Raw genomic sequence first — 15,987 nt, 5'->3', positions numbered from 1 at the left:
AGACCTATAGCCCCCCCCCCCACGTGCCCCAGGTGAGACCCACAGATCCCCCTGCCCCTCCCATGTGCCACACCATGAGACCCACAGCCCCCCCCACCTGCCCTCCGTGAGACCCACAGATCCCCTACCCCTGTCACGGTGAGACCCACAGCCCCCCCCATGCACCCCATGGTGAGACCCACAGATCCCCCCCATACTCCCTTGCACCCTATTCCCCAGCTGTGTGCCTCCAGCCATGCTGCACCCCTTTCACATGCCCCATGTTGAGACCAGACCCATAGGCCCCATAGATCCCGCATAGCTCCCTGTACCCCATAGCCCCCAGAACCCCTGCTACACACCCCATGGTGAGTGACCCCACAGCCCATAATCCCCTGAAACCTCCATAGCCCCGTTACGTACCCCACAGTGAAAGAACCAAATAGCCCCCATAACGCCCCATAGGCCACTACTGTGTGCCCCTCGGTAAATGTCCCCCAGGCCTGAAATCCCCACCCCAGGGTATGTGACCCACCCCAGTCATCCCAAAATCCCCTGATATCCCAGCCCAATATCCCCCCAATATCTCATACTCCCCATCCTCCCCCTGCTCTCTCCCAGCCCCCTGGCCCTCACCCCTGTGTCTCTCTCTGCAGGGTGGAACGGGGAGGACGTCACCCAGGGGATCCCGCGGGTCCCCCAGGGGAAGCTGCCCTACACCCTGAGCCTGAGTGCCACGCTGCAGTCGCCCCACGGCATCGACCGCGTGTTCTCCAACTGCCCCCTCACCCCCCTGAGCTATACGGCCAGGAACCGAACCACTGCCCAGGTAAGGGTCCCGGCCATCCCCAGTGGGAGGAGGGTGCTGGGGGGGAGGGAGGGGAGGCTCTGGGCTGAGGGGTGGGTGCCAGGGAATGGGACTGAGGGCTGGGGGGGATTTGGGGCGAGGCTGGGGGGCAGGTCCCAGGTGGGTGGGTTCTGAAAGGGGGAGTATGGGCCAGACTTTGGGTGATTGGGGGACGGGGGGATCGAGCGACACCAACGGATCTGGGGAATTTCCCAGTTTCTCTGGGGAAAATCTGGACAGGCTGAAATCTGCCAGTTTGGGGATGAAATCCCTGGCAGTCGCTGGGCTCTGTTAGTGTTTAGTTTCTCGGATTTTCCCTCTCCTTGTTTCTCAGTGGAAGGAAATGGAGGTGTGGGGGACCAGGAAAATTTTACCCCCAAATTGGAAAAAGTTTGGCCCCCCCCCCCCCCCCCCAGTGTCAAATATTTGCAATTTTTCACCAGGAAAAGCCAAGTTCCCGCATTGGCCTTTGGGGTTGTTTTTCCCTCTCTTCTCTCCACTGAACCCGGGGGGGCCCAGCCAGCGTTCCCAGGGTCAACCCCTCACCCCGGCTTCATGCAGGGGGCACCGAGCCAGGCACGAGAGCCAGCAGGACCCTGTCCCCCCAGGAATCGTGTGGAGGTGACTGTGTGTCTGTCGCCCCCCAGGTGTCGCTGGCCCAGGCCCCACCATGGGACCGGGACGTGGAGCTGCTGGTCTATTATGTGGAGCCACACAAACCCAGCGCAGTGCTGGAGGCCGGGCTGCCTGGAGCCAAGCCAGGTGGTGGAGGGGATCCTGCACCCAGCTACCTCTGGGCGGGGGTGCAGAGGGGGATCTGGGGGATGGGGATCTGGGGGGGGTGAGGTAGGTGCTGGGCGGTGACATGGGATCAGGGAGGCACAGGGCAATGAGGGGGATGACTGGGGAATGGGGGGTCCTAGGGCTGATGGGGGTGGGTGCTATGGGAATCTGGGGGCAGGCGAGGGTTGGGGGACAGGAGCAGGGTGTCTTGGGGGAGCTGGGGATGGGGTGTGTGTGGAGGACAGGGGACAGGAGGGGGGGCCTTGGGGGAGCTGGCATTGGCAGAACGGGGTGTCTGGGAGCAGGCAGGCACTGGGCAGCACTGCAGGTTTGGGGGACACGGGGGAGAACTGGGGATGTGAGAGCAGGCACTAGGGTGCTGGGTATTGGGGGTGGTGGGGGATCTAAGGCAAGAGAGAGGTGGGGGGAGGGACAGAGCTGTGGGGGTGGGTCTCTGGGGGCAGTCGGGGGTGCTGAGGGGGCGGCTCACAGGGGCTCGACCCCATACCTGCCCCATTTGGGGGCTGGCTCCCATCTCCCCGCAGGCTCCCTGATGGGCGACCCGGCCGTGATGGTGACCCTGCTGCCCAGCGTGCCCGAGGCGTTGCCAGCCCAGAGCCGGGCCGGGGAGTTCATCTTCCTGCTGGACCGCTCCGGCAGCATGGCGTGCCCCATGGACGGCAGAGTCCGCTCCCGCCAGCGCATCAACATCGCCAAGGTACGGCCAGATGGGAGGCTGCGCTAGATGGGCCCGTGGGGCCACGCCCGGGGGAGCTGCCCAGGCTGGCTGGGCCCATGGGGCTGACTCTCCATCCATCTGTCTGTCCCCAGGAGACCCTGGTCCTGCTGTTGAAGAGTTTGCCTCTGGGCTGTTATTTCAACATCTACGGCTTTGGGTCTGAGTTTGAGTCCTTCTACCCGTGAGTCCGAGGGGCAGGGCAGGGAGGAGGCTGGTTGGGTTAGGGGGCAGGGCTGGTTAAGGGGCAGGGGGTGTCTGTGAGTTAGGGGGCAGGGCTGGTTAGGGGGCAGGGCTGGTTAGGGGGTGGGGGTATCTGGGTTAGGGGGCAGGGGGTTTCGGTGGGTTAGGAGCAGGGAGTATCAGTGGGTTAGGGGGCAGGGCTGGCTGGGGGCAGGGTGTCCCTGGCTTCGGCTGTCCCAGCCCCAGACCTGTCGTCGCCCCCCGCAGGCAGAGCGTGGAATATACCCAGCAGACCATGTCCGAGTCCCTGCAGCGCATCCAGCTGCTCCAGGCTAACCTGGGGGGCACCAAAATCTTGGAGCCACTACAAGCCATTTACCGCAGCCCCTGCCGGGACGGCCACCCACGCCAGGTACCAGGGGCACTGGGGCCAGCTGGAGGGGCGTCCTGGGGCAGGCTCGGAGAGTGATTGTGGGGCCGAGGGATGATGTGGGGGGTTTCAGAGAGGGATGCGGGCCTGGTGGGACAAACTCATAGACTTTCAGGACAGAAGAGACCATCGTGTTCATCTCATCAGGCCCCAGCTCCTCGCCCCCACCGTGACAGCCCCTCACCCCCCTGTGACACTGCTCAGCCCCTCGCCCCCCTGTGACAGCCCCGCCCCTCGGGCTGAGTCACTGCACCCCCAAACCATGAGTTACAGGCATCAGGTCACAGCGACTCACCCCAGTTGCTCCAGTTCAAACCAGTGAGTGCCCCGGGCCCCAGGCTGCTGAGGGAGACCAACCCCCTAGGGTCTCTGCCAATCTGAGCCGGGGGAAAATCCCTTCCCCACCCCACACGTGGGGGTCAGCTTGCCCGGAGGATGGGGGCGAGACCCCCTCCCCCCCAGCCAGCTCCCTGGGAAGGATTCTCTGCAGTAACTCTGAGCCCCCCCAGTGCCCCAGCCCTGCCTATGGGGTGTTTGCTCCCAGCTGTCACATGGGCCATACGCCATCGCAGGCCCTTCCTTGGCCGCCCCCCCCTGCTCCCCTCGGAGGCTGTTCCTGAACTTCCAAGGGGGAGACCCCGGGAGAGGGGATCAGAGAGGGGCTGGGGGTCCTGGGGGGCAGCCGACAGGGGCCATGGGGTGGCTCAGAGTGGGACTGGGGCTCTGGGCCAGATGAGGGGGCCAGTGCCTCTGGGGGTATGAGCGGGGCGGGGCGTGGCAGGTAGCAACCGGGGGGGTACCTCTGTATAGAGCTGGGAGGGGCAGTGCTTTGTGCTGCGCCCAGCTCTGGGGGGTGCCCTGCAGCCCGGGGGGGCAGGGAGGACACACGTGGGGGGGGGTCAGGAGGGAGCTCCTGGAAAGGTGCCCACAGCAGTCGGTGGGTTCTTGTCTCCAGGGGTCAGTGAACAGGTGATGGGTGGGGGTTGGGGTCATGCCTAGGGGTTGAGGGTCACAGAGATAGGGGAGAAGGTCAGCGGTCCTCGTCGGTCATCCCCTCGGGAGATCTCTGGGAGGGGAGGGATGGGGCCGGGGGTCTCTGGGAGGGTCAGAGGGGCAGACTCTCCAGGGGGGCTGCTCCAGTTCCCAGCGGGGAGGGGTTGTCTCCGGGGGGTGTTTGGTCCCTGGCTCTGACAGCGTCTCTTCCCCCCCCCCCCCAGCTGTTTGTGTTTACGGATGGGGAGGTAGGGAACACCCAGGATATCATCGCAGAGGTGCAGCGTCACCGGGGGACCCACAGGTAATGGGGGTGCCTACCCCCCGAGCCCTGTCCCTATTAGCATTGCCATCATGTGGACCCTCCCACACCATAGTCCCCAGCATCTGCCCAACCCTTTACCTCACCCTACCCCCCAGCCCCGCCAGCATGGGGAGCCCAGCCAGCCCTACTGGCCCCTCTCCAACTGTCCTGTCCCCCCCCTCCCAGCACTGGATGGGCCCCACCAGCTCTGCCCCCCAGCCCTGAACTCTGCCCCCCCTGCAGGTGCTTCTCCTTCGGCATCGGGGCCGGGGCCTCCACAGCTCTGATCAAAGGCATCGCCCGGGCAGCAGAGGGCAGCGCCGAGTTCATCACTAGTCAGGACCGCATGCAGCCCAAGGTGAGAACCCAGGAGTCCAGGCTCCCAGCTCCCCTGCTGTAACCCACCAGCCCCCACTCCCCTCCCTGCAGCAGGGATAGAACCCAGGAGTCCTGTGTCCCAGCTCCCCCACTCTAGGCCATTAGACCGCACTCCCCTGCAGAGCTGGGGATAGGACCCAGGCATCCTGGCCCACCGTATGTGTGCCGGTGTCTCTCCCAGGTGCTGCAGTCTCTGAAGCGGGCCCTGCAACCGGCGGTGACCGGGATCTTGCTGAGCTGGGATCTGCCCCCTGGGATGCAGGCGGAGCTGCTGCGCCGTGGCCCCGAGGTGATCTTCGGTGGGCAGCGGTGCCTCGTCTACGCCCAGCTCCGCGGGCAGCCCCAGGTGAGAGAGTGAGGCCCCTGCCCTGGGACGCCCCCAGGGCTCTGGATCAGTGACTGAGCCAGGAGCCCCCCAGTCTCCTTCTGGGCAATAACTCTGACCCCTAACGATGGCCATTGGGCTGGAGCTCTCTGTGCTACCCCAGCCCCATTGTTCTCAATGGGGATAGTTAACTCTGACCCCTAACGACGGCCATTGAGCCAGGGGATCTCTGTGCAACCCTAGCCCCATTGATTTCAGTGGGGATTGTTAACTCTGACCCCTAATGATGGCCAGTGGGCTGCAGGTCTCTGTACTAGCCCGGCTGCATTGATCTCAGGGCAGGTCTACACTACAAATTTACATCGGCGCAGCTGCACTGCTGTAGCACATCTGGTGAAGACGCTCTAAGCCGACGGGAGAAGCTCTCCTGCTGACATAGCTCTGTCTACACGGGGGGCTAAAGTCGGTGTAACTATGTCGCTCAGGGGTGTGGATTTTTCATGCCCCTGGGCAACATAGTTCTACCAAAGTATGTAGTGTAGACGAGACCTCCAGTGGGGCTCGATAATTCTGACCTCTAATGATGGCCACTGGGCTGGAAGTCTCTGTGCTACCCCAGCCCCATTGAGCTCAATGGGGATTGTTAACTCTGGACCCTAAAGGCAGCCATTCGGCTGACTAGGCTAGCCCCCCAACTGGTGTCAATTGGCCATATTTGCCCTCTTTGTTCTGTAAGCTGGGTCTGGGGGATCCCAGGGCATCTTCTCCCCTGTCGCATCCCCCCTCTGACTACCTTTCTTTGCCCGCAGCCCCCAGACACTCCCATGGGGGGTGTCACCCTGCAGTACCGCATCCAGGACCAGACCTACAAGGAGACGCTGCAGTTCCCCCTGCAGCCACAGGATGGAGACAGGTGACAGCAATGCTCCCCAGCTCCTATACCCCCGCCACAGGCAGCTGGGTCCTGCCCCCCCACGACCCCACCCCAGCGGAACAGACGGGGTGGGATCTGCCCCCCTGGCTCCCAGCCCCACTTCTGTGACCACTAGACCCTACTCCCTTCCCGGCACCAGGATAGAACCCAGGAGTCCTGGCACCCGCCCCCCCCCCCCAATCCCACTAGACCCTGCTCCCCTCCCCGCAGCAGCTGGAACCCAGGCGTCCAGGGCTAACCCCGTGTGACTCTCTCTCCCCGGCACAGGCTGCCCGTTCACCGGCTGGCAGCCAAGTCGCTGCTGCTGGAGCTGGAGGGGACCATGGGGGCCGGGTCAGAGGGGGACCGGCACCGGGCACTGGAGGCCAGCCTAAGCTCGGGGGTCATCTGCTCCCTCACGGCTTACGTGGGGGTGGACACGGAGCGGGGGCAGCCGGTGCAGGGGCCGCTGGTGAGACGGGACGTCCCGCTGGCAGGTATCCCCTGAAGGGGTCGGGGCTCCCGGTGGCAGGGGGGGACCCAGCATGTGGGGGAGAACTCGGGGGGGGGGGGGGGAAGGGGGAGGGGAAACCTAACACCAGGGGGAGGGATGGGGGAACCTGGTGTCGGGGAGGAGGGGAATTCCGGGAGGGATCCCAGCACGGGGGGATCCCAGTGTAAGAGGGAGGACCCAGAAGCATGGGGGGGCGTCATGCTTATAGAATAATGTCCCTTTGCCCCTCTCTCTGACCCCCCGACTCCCATTGGGCTGTGCTGCCTCTCTCTGTTCCAGGGCGACAGCGACCCCAATGCTCACACCCCCGGGGCATGGGGAGAGCAGGGGTGCTGGCAGGGTGAGATGGGGAGTAGCCCACAGGGCTTGCCCCCCCCCCCCTCCTCCCAGCCAGGAGAGTGGGACCTGTGCTTCCCCCCAGACACATGGACAGAGACAGACAGGCAGGCGGAGACCCAGAGTCAGACAGGGACAGAGACCGAGAATCAGACAGATGGGGACAGCCCGGAGAGACGCAGAGAGAGAAACAGACCCAGTCAGACAGATGGACTGACCCAGACAGCTGCAGGGACAGGAGAGGCGGACGCATCGCTGTCATGAGCAGACCTGGCTAGCGGGGGCCTCTCGCCCCCCAGCATCCTGCCCTCATCCATGGGGCGCAGCACCCACCCCTGCATCCCCTGAGCCTGGAGGAGGGGTCCCAACTGAGGGGAGAAGAATGGGGCTATGGGGACTGGATCTGGGGGTCACAGCTGGGGGGTGGGGGAAGGGGCAGGAGCTGGGGACATCCCGGCTGTGATGGAGCTGTGGGGAGAGGAGGATGGGGCTGGGTGTGTGGGGGTCCCAGCTCGGGGAAAGGGAATGGGAGGGTATGGGGGAGAGGTCCCAGGGTCCCAGCGGTGTGTTGGCTCTAAGTGCCTGGGTGGGGGATGGATTTCTCCTCCCTCCCTTTGCTTCTCTGTGTCTGTTTGTGTGTCCGTCTGTCTCTCTGTCCATCTGCTCCCTAAATTTAGATTTCATCATCGACTATATGGAGGTGAATGACTGCGTCTCGATAGGACAGGTCTCAGTAGACCATATTTGCGAGCGGCCGGCGAGCATAGTGCGCATAGACGAACCGAACCACCGCAGCATCTTCGGGCGCCTGTCCCGTGCATTGCATGTGGCACGTGAGTACCACTGTCACGAGTGCCTGCACCTCCCGAAGTCCAGTACTGGCCATCCCCTCCCTTGGAATTGCCTGTCCTGGCTCCGTGGCCTCCCAAAGCGCAGCTGGGGGGGCCCCCAACACAAGGGCAGACAGTCCTACAACCAGGGGGCCCCTCAGGAGATGGCACCCCAGAAAGGTGAGGGGGGCAGGGGCTGGAAGTCAGGACTCCGGGGGTGGGCAAACGCCAGGGTGACGCTTCATCGGGTAAGAGACGGACGTGCCCTGAAGGTCACGGAGCTGTGCAAGTATTTAAAAACTACATAGAAAATAAAGGAAATTCCTGGGCGAAAAACCTTTATGTCTCTGCGGGAGGGGGAATCCTTAGCTGTTTTTTTTTTAAGTGTCGTGAAGCAAATTATCTTGAAACAAAATAAATAAAAAAATAAGGAAACCCCCAGGCAAAAAACTCTGTGAAGCTGGAATTTGGGGTGTAAGTTTGTATCAGTGAGCTAAGTGTGTGTGTTGGGGAGGGAGGGATCAGTGATCATTTTTAGTGACAGAAATGTCTCTGAGCAGTTTTCTCTGAAATAAACACAGAGGGAAATTCCCAGGAAAAAAAACCTTGTGAAACTGGGCCTAAGCTTGGACGTTTGTACAGACGAGTTCAGGGGCAAAAGTCTTTATTGGCACATTCTGGTTTATAAACGAAGAAACCCACGAAAGGCAGAAATTTTAAAGTGAAGGCTAACCTTAAAACCTGAATGTGGAGAGTCTAGAAATACGAAGTTACTGTAGCCCAGATAACTTTAACTCTGCCCCGTAACCCTGACCCATGCATGGCTATAATATCATATAGATTCTGTAACATCCCGTCCCCCGCTACCCCTTTAGATGCTTGTGAATCCCCGGATGTAGGTCTGTATCACAGGTTGTAGTGAGTGATGTTCCCGGGGTCAGATTGTATTTGAGAAACACCCTGGGGTCGTGGAATTAATGGCTGGGCTGGGTCATTCACAGGGAATTAGGTGCCCATCTCCGATTGAAAGTTAATTGTAATCCCATGGGTGCAAGAAGGGGCACAGTTAAGGATGTCTGTGGAGGGGTTAAGGGTGCAGAAGAGCAGGTAAAGGGTGCCCATGGGTGAGGTAATGTTAAGGGTGCAGAGGAGCAGGTTAAGGACACTCATGGAGGGACAGAGTTAAGGACACACAGAGGGTCAGAGTTAAGGTTGTTGGCTGTCCCCCTGACTGGACAGGCCATGTCTCTGTTCTGTACCCACAACCCTGTACCAGCCCCATCTCCCCATGTCTCTCCCCAGGGCGGAAACCGGAGGAGTCTCCCTTGCTGAGGCTGGTGTCTCTGCAAAATGCCGATGGCTCGTGGGACCTGGACCCCCGGCTGGCTGCCGTGCTGGGGGTGAACGAGACCGACACCAGGAGGATGATACCCAGTGAGGTGAGTGGGGGTGGGGGTGCAGAGGAGAGAGGAGAGGAGAGATGGGGGACAGGTGCCATGGGTTGGGCCTGTTCTCTCCTCCCAGATGAGATTGGCGGTGACCCAGGCTTGGGGGGGTGGAATCTGAGGGTGACTCGATTAAATGATCCCCTGAACCTGGAGCCCAGTGGGCAAGACGGGCCCAAGTCAGGGGGCTGGGAACCCCCTAATGGGGTCAGAGCATTGGATCGAGGGGGCCCAGGGTCAGGTGGAGGCGCCCAGGCCGGGCCCTGTCTCAGGCAGTCTCCCTACCCCCTGGGCATGGCACTGGGCATCTGGGTAGGGGGTCCACAGTGCTGGAGTGGGGGCACTAGGAACCCTCTGAGTCCGGGGGGAGGAGGCTGGAGTGGGGGGGGTCCCTATGCCAGGGGGAGGGCTGAGTGGGGGATGGAGGCCGGGGGGGCAGGCCGGGCACTGACTCAGGCTGTCTCTCTCCTGCCCCCCGCAGGACGTGACCCCCAGCGTCTGGGCCACGGTGCTGGCAGTGGTCTGGCTGCACACCCGGGCCGTGGGGCAGCGCGACGAGTGGGAGCTGCTGGAGGCCAAGGCTGTGGGCTGGGTGCGGGACCAAGCAGGTGAGAGGGGGCCGGTGGGGTAGGGGGCAGGGACAGTGTCCAGGGTCTCAACCCCGAGAGCCCCTGCCCATTAGAGCCTCTGAGCCTGGGCCCCAGGAACCTCCATCCTCACCTCCCTGTCCCCATGGCCCGGAGCCATGACCCTGCCCCCCATGTCCCATAGCCCAGCCCCCTTCAGGGCCTTGAGAGCCTGTGCCCCATGGGTCTCAGGGCCCCCATCCCTGAGATTTCTGCCCCCCAGGCCCCACAGCCCAGCCCTCAATAGCCCCCAGCCTTTCCCCATCCCACTCCCAGCACCCTGCCAGGGTTTCCGTTCCCCGTCCCCCAGGGCCTTTACTTCCCAGCTTCCCATCCCCCATGCCAGTCCCCCACATGCTGTGAGCTCTCTTCCCTTTGCCCCCAGGCCCTCCCCTTGTTCCCCAGGCTGGTGTCTCTCCACTGACCCTCCTCTCATTTCAGGGGCCCCGCTGAGCAAGTGCCTGGAAGCCGCCAACGCCCTGCTGGGCTGTAGCGTTAGCCCTGCTGTCTTCGGGCTCTGAGCCTCCCCGGGATCCCCATGCCCGCTCCCCAAACTACCCTGGGCATTCAACCGGGAGCCCTGAGGGCCAACAGTGGGCACTGGATGCAGACCCACATGGCCGGCCTGTGCCCAACCCGGAGCAACCCCCCAGCTGGGATCCCACCACTGCCACCAATTTGGATGCATCTGCCTCCCGCTGGCTGAAGAGGAGCCATGGCTGCCCCCCGGCTCCACCCCACACTGACCCACTGTTCAGTGACCCTCATGCTGCTCACAGCCGCTGCCTCCTCTCAGCATTGTGGGGGAGTCTTCGGGATCGCCTGCGTCAATGTTGCAAATTTCTTTGCTTTTTCAAAATGACTGAAGGGTCCCTCTATAAACAGACCCTTTGCCCCACCCCAGAGGTGGCTGCACTGACCTCACCCTGCATGAGCCATCCAGTGTAAACCTAGTCACATCTACGCGGAATTCAGCTATTGGACAGACAGACAGACCAACAGGATCTTTGCTTGTCCAGACATGACCTCATTTTGTCATAATGGCAGATTTCTCTTTGCTAGACAATCCTGAACGCAAACAGGAGCGCAGTGATTCACATAATTCTTCATTTCCTCTCTGTCTAGGTCTGGACTAGAGCTGGTCAGACATTTTCTAGCTGAACAGTGTTGTGTTGGCAAATGCGATTCCATGGTGAAGGCTGAAAGGTGGAAGCAGGCAGCAGATGGAGGAAGCTTGTGCCATGCTGCATGTTGTGAATCTGTCCCCATTCACCAGCTGCTGAATTCTCTACCACAGAAGAAATGCTTAAAAACCTGATTATCCATCTTGACGGTTAATGCTCATGCTGTGTCCATCCTGGGCAGCACCGGGCCCTCCTCAGGACATCCTGGGACTCAAGCAAATGATGAAAGACATCAGCTGGTTTATTCCCTGGAAAGAAAGTGCTATTTTTATCAAGAAACTGCAGGAACATAACGAAGAAGCAAACAGTTTTCCCACTTCATGTTAACCAGCACTGACCCCCTTGGAACAGCTTTCACCCTATGACTCTATGCTGGGTCTCATCCCTATTTCAGCCTTTCTGTGTCTGAGAAGGCAACTCAACAAATTCAATTTACAGCACCTGGAGTCCAATCACAGCTACCTGCCCCGCATTCCGCAGAGACTCTAGGGAAGGATTAAGATACCAGGTAATTGATTAATTGCCTTAAGCCCTGACGGAATGCCGCCCTGGGACTGAGATTTCCCCAAAGGCCAGATGGAATTCGGAGATCCTAATTCTCACTTCCCGCTATGAATAGTGGAACTTCGATACCAGCGGTGATATCCTGGTCCCATTGAAATCAAAGGGTGTTTTGTCTTCGACTTCAGCAGGCACAGAATTTCAGCCCATATTACTAGGCTTTTGCAAATTTAACCCTGTGGCTGGGATTTTGGAAGACGTGGTTGAGGCACCCAGTTCCAGGGGATTTGGCCTCTTTGAAAATTCCAACCTACTATCCTGTTCCAAACCCACTGAAGTCAGAGAAAAGGCTCTTTCAGAGAGAGCTGGGGAACCAGCTTCCATTGAAAACTCCAGCCGGAGTGAGTCTTTCCAATGGTCTTCAGATAAACTCCGTTGGTAGAAGCTGATTGCCTAGCTCCCTTCGGCGCCTTTGGATATCCCAGTTTCCAGCTGACTCCAGTGGACTTTGAAGCAGGCCCAGTATGGATACCTGAGCCTTTAGCTAGATAGAAAATCCACACACAGAATAACAAAATCATATGATCGTCTGTACTCACAGGTATGTGGCCATAAACAGCCTCACGTACTATAGCCCACCCAGTAATGTATGAACCCTCCAGCCTGTAATGTCCTGTCCGTGCCCATCTGTTCCCATCTAGTCCTGGGTCCTAGGTTCTCTCCTTGGTTCTGGCTGGGCTTTGCATGCTAGCGACTAGAGCAGGGGACTGGCCCATTGCGTTCCCGGGTTCTGTTTTGGTTCCTGGAGGCAAATGTGGCCTAGAGGGTCAAGCAGGGGGGACTGGGACTCAGGACTGCGGTAAAAGTGTCACAAAGAAACCATAATAAAGACAATTAACAGATGTAAACACACTGAGCATAGCAGGTGTCACCCATCGGTCTTACAGGGCCCCAGCAGGTCAGAGTCTTTCCAGTCTTCTGCCAGCCCAGAAGGTCCTGTCCATTCGATGGGTCCAAGTCAGTTCAAACTCATCCTTTCAGAGCAAAAGTCCTTTCTTTGTTTCCTGGTTTCTGGAAAAGCCAGCCTGACCCAGTCTGCAAACACCCTCTTCTCCCCCCACCCCCCTGAGGGGTGGAACTTCTCTGGAGTGGATCAGTCTCCGGGGGAGGGGGGGAGGGGGGAGGGGGAAGGTCTACACTGCATTATAAACCCGGGCTTGTGGACTCGGTGTTTCCAAGTCCGTGCTTGAGTGTCCACATTGCATTGGAAGCCTGAGTTTACAATGCTGGACCTGGGTCTCTCAGCCTCGTTAACATGTCCATACTGCACTGTGCAGACCTTCTGACTTGGGTCTGCGGATTGACCCGCGTCCACACTGCACAATGACAGGGCTTGGACCAGAGTCTCAGCAAGACTTGGGCTCTGACCCATCCCCCTAGCAGCATACTAGGACCCAGGCCCAGAGTGTTTGCTCCACTGAGTCAGACTGACCTGTGTGCATGCAGAAAGGGGCCTTGGGCTCAGACGTGAGTCAGAGCCCGGGCATAGGGTGCAGTGTAGACATAGATGGTGAGTTGCTTTGCTTTACTCCCCCCCGCCCCATTTTTGGTTCCTGGAGGAGCTGGTGTAACCCTCCCCCCCTGGAGTTATGTACAATTCCTGGCCCACAGCGATACATAAACTTAATACAGTGTGGACCCCAAAATATTGATGGGGTGCGATATCTAAGACTGGCCTGCAGAGAGCATCCCAGTGATGCACTGGATTGGGGAACATGGGTGCTGGGTTCAATTCTCAGCTCTATCACCGAATCATAGCGTGACCTTGGGTAAGTCACTTCATTGCTTTGTGCCTCCGTTTCCCCTTTGGAAAATAGGGATGATGATGATGATGATAATCCCACTTCCAGAGGTGCTATGAGAATAACTCGAAAAGTACTTGGGAGTCAAATACAACAGTGCTGGGTGCGGTATAATACCTAGATACATGAAGAGTAACATCTTGGTCAGTTACTGAACCAGAAATAGTTATGAACAAGAAACTTCACTTATCAAATGTATATTTCACAACTCCTCTTGGAATAAATAATTTAATCTTTGAGTCAGCTAGAGTAAACCTAGACCATCCCTGACAGGTGTTTGTCCAACCTGGTTTTAAAAACCTCCAGTGATGGGGATTCCACAACCTCCCTTGGAAGCCTGTTCCAGAGCTCAACTACCCTGAGAGTTAGAAAGTTTTTCCTGATATCTAACCTGAATCTCCCTGCTGCAGATTAAGCCCATTGCTTCATCTCTTACCTTCAGTGGAAATGGAGAACAATGGATCCCTGTCCTCTTTAGAACAGCCCTTAACTTATTGGAAGACTGTTATCAGGTCCCCCTCAGTCTTCTTTTCTCAAGACTAAACATGCCCAATTTTTTAACCTTTCCTCACAGATCAGGTTTTCTAACTCTTTGATCATTTTTGTTACTCTCCTCTGGACTCTCTCCAATTTGTCCACATCTTTCCTAAAGTGTGGTGCCAATAACCGGACACAGTACCCCAGCTGAGGCCTCACCAGGGCCGAGTAGAGCAGGACAGTTACCTCCCGTGTCTTACATACAAAACTCCTGTTAATACACCCCAGAATGAGATTAGTGCTAGGGCCTGTGTTATACATGAGGGAAGATGAGATGGTCACAAAGTTTCCAAGGCCAGAAGAGATCAATGAGTCATCCCCTCCCATCCAGTTATAGAATAGAATCATAGAATATCAGGATTGGAAGGGACCTCAGGAGGTCATCTAGTCCAACCCCCTGCTCAAAGCAGGACCAATCCCCAACTAAATCATCCCAGCCAGGGCTTTGTCAAGCCTGACCTTAAAAACCTCTAAGGATGGAGATTCCACCAGCTCCCTAGGTAACCCATTCCAGTGCTTCACCACCCTCCTAGTGAAAAAGTTTTTCCTAATATCCACCCTAAACCTCCCCCACTGCAACTTGAGACCATTACTCCTTTTTCTGTCATCTGGTACCACTGAGAACAGTCTAGATCCATCCTCTTTGGAACCCCCTTTCAGGTAATTGAAAGCAGCTATCAAATCCCCCCTCATTCTTCTCTTCTGCAGACTAAACAATCCCAGTTCCCTCAGCCTCTCCTCATAAGTCATGTGTTCCAGTCCCCTAATCATTTTTGTTGCCCTCCGCTGGACGCTTTCCAATTTTTCCACATCCTTCTTGTAGTGTGGGGCCCAGAACTGGACACAGTACTCCAGATGAGGCCTCACCAATGTTGAATAGAGGGGAACGATCACGTCACTCGATCTGCTGGCAGTGCCCCTACTTATACAGCCCAAAATGCCGTTAGCCTTCTTGGCAACAAGGGCACACTGTTGACTCATATCCAGCTTCTCGTCCACTGTAACCCCTAGGTCCTTTTCTGCAGAACTGCTTCCTAGCCACTCGGTCCCTAGTCTGTAGCAATGCATGGGATTCTTCCGTTGTAAGTGCAGGACTCTGCACTTGTCTTTGTTGAACCACATCAGATTTATTTTGGCCCAATCCTCTACTTTGTCTAGATCCCTTTGTATCCTATCCCTACCCTCCAGCGTATCTACCACTCCTCTCAGTTTAGTGTCCTCTGCAAACTTGCTGAGGGTGCAGTCCATGCCACTCTCCAGATCATTAATGCTGCTATAATGGTGCTTCCTTCTCATTCATTATCCTTTGCTGCCCTCGGGTGACTGCATGAAGCAACCAGAATTTCATTGACATCTGCCGTATTCGCCATCTTTACTCTTTACTGCTTCGCTTCCAAGGGTAAGCATCAAGGGCTGGTTGGGGCACTTGGACTGTGGATGGGATCGCAGAGCCCCAGGCACCTGTTAGGATACAGATATTCAGGCCTGTCTGTAAAGGCCTATACTTTAAGAATTTAGGTGTATTCTTATCACTTAGGATATGTCTACACTACGAAATTAGGTCGAATTTATAGAAGCCGGTTTTATAGATATTGGTTTTATACAGTCGATTGTGTGTGTCCCCACATAAAATGCTCTAAGTGCATTAAGTCGGCGGACCGCGTCCACAGTGCCGAGGCTAGCGTCGACTTCCGGAGCGTTGCACTGAGGTTAGCTATGCCACAGTTCCCGCAGTCTCCGCCGCCCATTGGAATTCTGGGTTGAGATCCCAATGCCTGATGATGCAAAAACAGTGTCGCGTGGGGTTCTGGGTACATGCCATCAGGCCCCTCCCCCTCCGTCAGAGCAACGGCAGACAATCGATTCGCGCCTTTTTACCTGGGTTACCTGTGCAGACAACATACCACGGCAAGCATGGAGCCCGCTCAGTTCACCGTCACCATATGTCATCTGGGTGCCGGCAGACGTGGTACTGCATTGCTACACAGCAGCAGCTAATTGCCTTTTGGCAGTAGACTGTGCAGTATGACTGGTAGTCGTCATCGGCTGTCTGGGTGCCGGCAGACGTGGAGCTGCATTGCTACACAGCAGCAGCTAATTGCCTTTTGGCAGTAGACGGTGCAGTATGACTGGTAGTCGTCATCGGCTATCTGGGTGCTGGCAGACGTGGAGCTGCATTGCTACACAGCAGCAGCTCCTTGCCTTTTGGCAGTGGATGGTGTATTACGATTGATATCCGTCATCGTCATATTCCTCAGTGAGTTCAATCAGAGGCACCCGG

General features: G+C 57.9%; 1 protein-coding gene across 1 annotated transcript in view; it reads left to right on the top strand.

Annotated features, from left to right (window-relative positions):
- The window catches only part of LOC117887561 (von Willebrand factor A domain-containing protein 5A-like), a 43,929-nt gene extending 30,440 nt beyond the window's left edge, over positions 1 to 13,489 (top strand). The window contains exons 2-15 of the mRNA XM_034790209.1: positions 636 to 808; positions 1,474 to 1,588; positions 2,155 to 2,327; positions 2,441 to 2,529; positions 2,796 to 2,940; positions 4,176 to 4,255; positions 4,499 to 4,613; positions 4,815 to 4,979; positions 5,768 to 5,871; positions 6,160 to 6,368; positions 7,399 to 7,554; positions 8,854 to 8,990; positions 9,478 to 9,604; positions 10,064 to 13,489. Coding sequence (XP_034646100.1) covers positions 636 to 808; positions 1,474 to 1,588; positions 2,155 to 2,327; positions 2,441 to 2,529; positions 2,796 to 2,940; positions 4,176 to 4,255; positions 4,499 to 4,613; positions 4,815 to 4,979; positions 5,768 to 5,871; positions 6,160 to 6,368; positions 7,399 to 7,554; positions 8,854 to 8,990; positions 9,478 to 9,604; positions 10,064 to 10,143 — 1,868 coding nt within the window. The 3' untranslated portion in view covers positions 10,144 to 13,489. The remainder of the gene's footprint in view (positions 1 to 635; positions 809 to 1,473; positions 1,589 to 2,154; positions 2,328 to 2,440; positions 2,530 to 2,795; positions 2,941 to 4,175; positions 4,256 to 4,498; positions 4,614 to 4,814; positions 4,980 to 5,767; positions 5,872 to 6,159; positions 6,369 to 7,398; positions 7,555 to 8,853; positions 8,991 to 9,477; positions 9,605 to 10,063) is intronic.
- The last annotated feature ends 2,498 nt before the right edge of the window (positions 13,490 to 15,987 follow it).

This window comes from Trachemys scripta, chromosome 14 (assembly GCF_013100865.1).
Source record: "Trachemys scripta elegans isolate TJP31775 chromosome 14, CAS_Tse_1.0, whole genome shotgun sequence".
Taxonomy (NCBI): domain Eukaryota; kingdom Metazoa; phylum Chordata; order Testudines; family Emydidae; genus Trachemys; species Trachemys scripta.
This window is presented reverse-complemented; position numbering and strand designations above follow the sequence as displayed.